This window comes from Montipora foliosa, chromosome 5 (assembly GCF_036669935.1).
Source record: "Montipora foliosa isolate CH-2021 chromosome 5, ASM3666993v2, whole genome shotgun sequence".
NCBI lineage: Eukaryota > Metazoa > Cnidaria > Anthozoa > Scleractinia > Acroporidae > Montipora > Montipora foliosa.
Window position 1 is genome coordinate 25,905,194 of NC_090873.1, and position 5,000 is coordinate 25,910,193.

At 36.8% G+C, this 5,000-nt stretch overlaps 1 protein-coding gene across 2 annotated transcripts in view; it reads right to left on the minus strand.

Moving 5' to 3' along the window:
• The window catches only part of LOC138003808 (probable E3 ubiquitin-protein ligase HERC4), a 52,428-nt gene that overhangs the window by 40,082 nt on the left and 7,346 nt on the right, over window positions 1–5,000 (minus strand). For both annotated transcript variants that reach the window (XM_068850057.1, XM_068850056.1), the window contains exons 6-8: window positions 4,871–4,962; window positions 4,145–4,228; window positions 1,618–1,664 (exon numbers count right to left, since the gene is read on the minus strand). In XM_068850057.1, the coding sequence (XP_068706158.1) occupies window positions 1,618–1,664; window positions 4,145–4,228; window positions 4,871–4,962 (223 nt within the window). The remainder of the gene's footprint in view (window positions 1–1,617; window positions 1,665–4,144; window positions 4,229–4,870; window positions 4,963–5,000) is intronic.

Below are 5,000 nucleotides of genomic sequence, written 5' to 3' on the forward strand. Positions count from 1 at the left end.
TGATAGTGAAAAACATACAAATTAAAAACATAAAGATGTAAGAATTACGCGTGATGAAAGGTTATCAACATTCTCTGTTCTCAGCTGTCATGGCGAAATGAGACTAACATAACAGGCCTTCATGACAGTGCGTTGTGTTGCGTCGGTGCTGTGAAAAATAGTTTGCATATTCATTCTTTACCTTGGGAAGCTACATGTAGGTTTTCTTGCGGCACATTACTGCAATTAAATAGGACGCGGCATTCGGTTGCTTTCGTCTTTGCCTTGGCTGCAGTTTTTGTCCAACCTACAGTCTGTGACAAAATTCATTGCAAAAAAAAAAAACGACTATACAGATCTGAAGCTTTAATTTGCAGCTCACTCTCCCCTCACAATTTTTTTTAAACGCGAGTTTCTGTGCCCATTTGCCAAAACAACATTGTGGGAGGGCAAGGTATTATAAGGTGTTGAGTGTTTCAACAATTTTGTCCGAGACTGTAGGTGATTTCGCAGTAAACACTATCAGCAAAGACGAGATATTACCACGTGCAAATGTACTAATAGTTTCGAGCGGTACTGTAGAAGGTTAAACCACATTTCCCAGGAAAAAACCTCTTGGGGAGGAATATACATGAACAGTAGAACCATCAAACTCAAGCATCATGCGGCATAGAGCTAGCCTAACAGAATCAATCCAAGACTACAGTGGTGGAGGAAGAGTGTTTTAAGTGCTGTGTAATCTTCAAGTTGGTAAATAAAACAAAAACAGTACAGGTAAATGAAGGGCATACATAACATTGTGTAGTTACTACAGGTAAGGTGGCTTTTGACTTCAGATTGTAGCCTTAAGTTCAGCTAGAAATATCATTCATGCTAATGTTGATTTCTTCTGACTAGTTGTCCTAAATTATTATAATAGTCTCTTGCTTACAGAGAACATTAATTAAAAGAGCTTTCTTGATGGATTGGAGGATTCATGCAAATTCACTTTCAAGACCTTTTTAAATCCAGATTTTTAGTAAGACTTTTTTGCCCGATCAAGGTGATTCTTAAATTTATACTGTTTCTTTTAATGTTTCTTCAAGGTGAGGTCCAATGTGTCTCAGTAGTAATGTGTTAGCCACCAATAACATTTACTGTAACATTATGGTTTCAATAGTCATGGGTTCCAACTCCCTTGCCACCTCGGCTTTAACCCATCGACCCCCTGAGAGAGAGACACTTAACAGGTTTTACTCTGTCAAATCAAATCAAATCAAATTCGTTTATTTCTGCCTCTTGCAGTTTAACGCCAGACGATTTTAATCATGAGTGGGGGGCATCCTAGGTCTTTTGATGTGTGAATGGGTTACAGTGTAAATGACAGACGACATGTTTACAATTAAATGAAAAATAAACCTTACATACTGTAAACAGGACAATCTTACAACCCAGCTCCCAAGAAGATCAAAGGGAATATAACAACAACAATAAAAGCCAAATCCTTCACCATTACTTATTAGCTAGGCTAAGCATGCTTATACTATCATTGCAAACCAACATCAATACAACACCTGTATCAAGGATAGATGCATTGCAGCAGAATGTAAATGAATAAAAATTAGTGACAAAAGCAACAGCACTAAAATCTCGGCATACCTTCCACTAGCGATTTGTGTCACAACTTTGCCCATTAATTCAAACACCTGATGAATAAAAGTACAAGAAACAAATGGCAATAAGAGTATAGCATTCCTACATCATTTTCTTCAAGACTTACAGAATTTCATGGGCAGTGATTTAGCTCATTCTTTATCTAGATGATGGTGATGATGATGATGATGGAGATATTTATATTCACCCTTAATTATATGATCATACCAAAGACTACAGCATAATCTTCAACAGCTTGTGGGCATCTTCTTCTTTTGTGGGTACCCACACAGCCATGGCAATCATATTTAAATTACAAGATTTGCAGTACTCACAAGTGTCCTCTAGGGGTAACGAATGGTATACATGTAAAATGACCTCCAAAATCTTGGCACTCACAGACTTTTCATCCGATCTCGAAATCTTGAGATATGTCCAAGATATACCCCAATTAGATGCACACATATTTCAATAAGCGTCACAAAGTGTCCCCTTGCTCTTCTCGCCAACTTCAACATCACTCGTGTCTCAGAAGACAGACAATTTACATCACAAAGTGTCCCCCAAATGCTGCTCTTTAAATAAAGATTAACTGCTGCATTTGCCCAAAGCTAAATATAACACTAACCTTTACCTTTAAGGTTTTGCAGGGGTTTCATTAGAAGCCGGTCACTGGCGGTAAACCGCCATCTGTTTGTCAGAAAATTGTCTCTCACCGCTGGCTACTCTGCCTTGATTTTCACTCAAACCCTTGTAAAAGATAAGAGTGACTGCCCCTTACATTGATTAGCCCAGTCATCTACTGCAAAAGTTATTGAAACCCCTGCCTTATTGTTGAAAATAGGTAGCAAATGCTTAGACTTAAAGGGACACTTCGTGTTGGATGTCAAAATTGGGCGTGCATCTAATTAGGGTCAAACCTGGACATAAGTGAAATCTTGACAGCCTTTGCACAGAGTTTCGAAGTCTGTTTATAAATTATTGCAATGTGAAGTCTTGCATGTTTTGGTCTCAGATTCTCAAACAGGGATCTTGGCATCTCGGCAAGTCTCGGATTTTACGATTCGTCACCCCTTCCTCTTTGCAAAAAAGTGTGACTCACTACTACATGTACACTAAGAACTCTAAACCTTCCTCTTTTCAAAAAGTGTGACGGTCCTTCAAAGTACATGTACAAGCACAGCTCTGAGGCCTATAGCCTAGCATCTTTATCCAAAAATACTTATTAAATTAAAAGAGTAACCTTTTAGAGATTTCATCACAAACTTAAAGGAGCTCTTTTTAAGCAATAATATTATTTTTAAAAAAACCCTGAAGCATCTTAAGTTCCAACCAGTTGCTCATTGACTTTGGTTGAGAATCTTATCAGACTATTGTGTGAGAGGATGTTGGTTCAACTCAGGCCAGACTGCCACTCAGGGCCCGGTTGTTCAAAAGCCGATTAACGCTAATCCCAGATTAAAAATTAACCAAGGAGTTCATTTCTCTATTCCCAAATGCTTTTCAACGCTGATATTCAGCAAAACTTTACATAAGAAGTAAATCTTGAAAAACAAAAAATAAGCAAAAGAAACTTTCACCAAAAAGTTGAAAACATGAAAGAAAAGCTTAACTAATCCTGGATTAAGTTAATAGGCTTTCGAACAACCGGGCGCAGGTTATTTAACTGAAGATTTCAACACAACTCGAAATGACAATTGGAAATAATTTATCATCACAGTTTGAAACTTCACATTTTCCTAAGTCAGAATCTACTGCCTTTGTGATGATGCCTCCAGGGGGCATTTTTTGGCATATTAATTTCTCCAAAGAATCTGTCGTATGATTGCAAAAGAACATAATTTTAATATATATGGAACTTTAGGCAATAAACCTTGCAAATGGAATTTTTATTAGCTGTATTTTCACATGTTAAAATATCAATACATGTATATCCATGCAATCAACTTTGCATATAGCCAATCAATATTTTCAACACCAAGGAGAACCTGTAGCACTGTACATGTAAATGTAAGGTGTGCATGATGTGTATAAAAATAATAATTTCAAAAAAAGTTGGCCCTTTTAATTAGCTGAGAAGAAACTGCTGCCTTTGTAATCACCTGCAATATGATTACAATTTAAAGCCTTCTCAGAGAAAGACCATAAACTTTAAGCCACAGGCCTCTGTCATTAAATTCCAGGGGGCAATACTCACAAGGAGTGGCCTGTTGCTGTGCCTGGCTTGGTTATGGGCACGCCATCAAATAAGTGAAGCTGTTCTGGTTCAAATGTTTTTAAACCAGTTCAATTTGATTTAATTTCCTTTGTTTCAGATTATGATCATGATAATGAATGTCAATTGAAGAAAACTTTGAAAACCTTGAGAAAAAATTTGTACCACAATAGAGCCACACTCTGTTATGTGACTCTCATCATCTGGGTGGTGAAACTCAATGAGTGTTGGTCCATACCGAGTCCAACAAACAACATTTATAAAGTGCATTTATTATTAAATTTTATTAGTTAAAAAGGTTGGCAGTTGTCATCTTACCTTACGAGGATTGAACTCATCATTGTAAGAGTTGTGTCCGAGTTGCCCATAACTTCCCCAGCCAAATGTAAACACCCCACCATCCTAACAAAGATAAAAATGATGAAATAAATATTTTTTTGTAAATAAATTCAATATTGTGAGGAAAAAGCCAAAATCATTAGGTAATAATCCAAATTAACTAAACATCTTATTTTCAACCTATCAAGTTGCCTACTAACAAGTGCAGCATATCAGAGACATGAGGTGTTTTTTTCCATTGGTTAATTAATATGTAAAGCACTTTTTCCAACTACCAAATCAATCACATGCAGTAGTGTAGCAGCTCTCGTAGCATATAATTTGATTGGCTCAATACCCAAGCCGAAAACAAAGCAGTAATAAAAGTAGCAACTCTCGTAACCTGCTATTGATTGGTATTGTAAAAGTCATTGTTTCAATTGTTTAGTCTTTTGTTTTTGGGTTAGGGTATTGAGCCAATCACATTATACATTACGAGAGCCGCTACATGACTCATCACATGATATACACTCACTGAGATCAATTTTTTTCTCTAAGAAACTGGACTGTTTGCTTGATGAGTCTAGTTACTTAAATTTGGCCAAAATGAGATGCCTCCTTTTTAATTGGTCAATGTTACACGTGTACTATTGGAATTGCAATAGAAAAGTAAATAATTTTCAGTCAGAAAGTGCAACTGGATCCTTTTTTAAAAGATGCTTGTACCTCTGTCAACACAGCACTGTGGTACTCTCCTGCAGTAACATGCCTCACTCTTTGAGATCGTAAAGACTTGATGAGAACGGGCATAATACGATCTGAGACAAAAGTATGAAGTTCACTTGTGTGTGTTAAG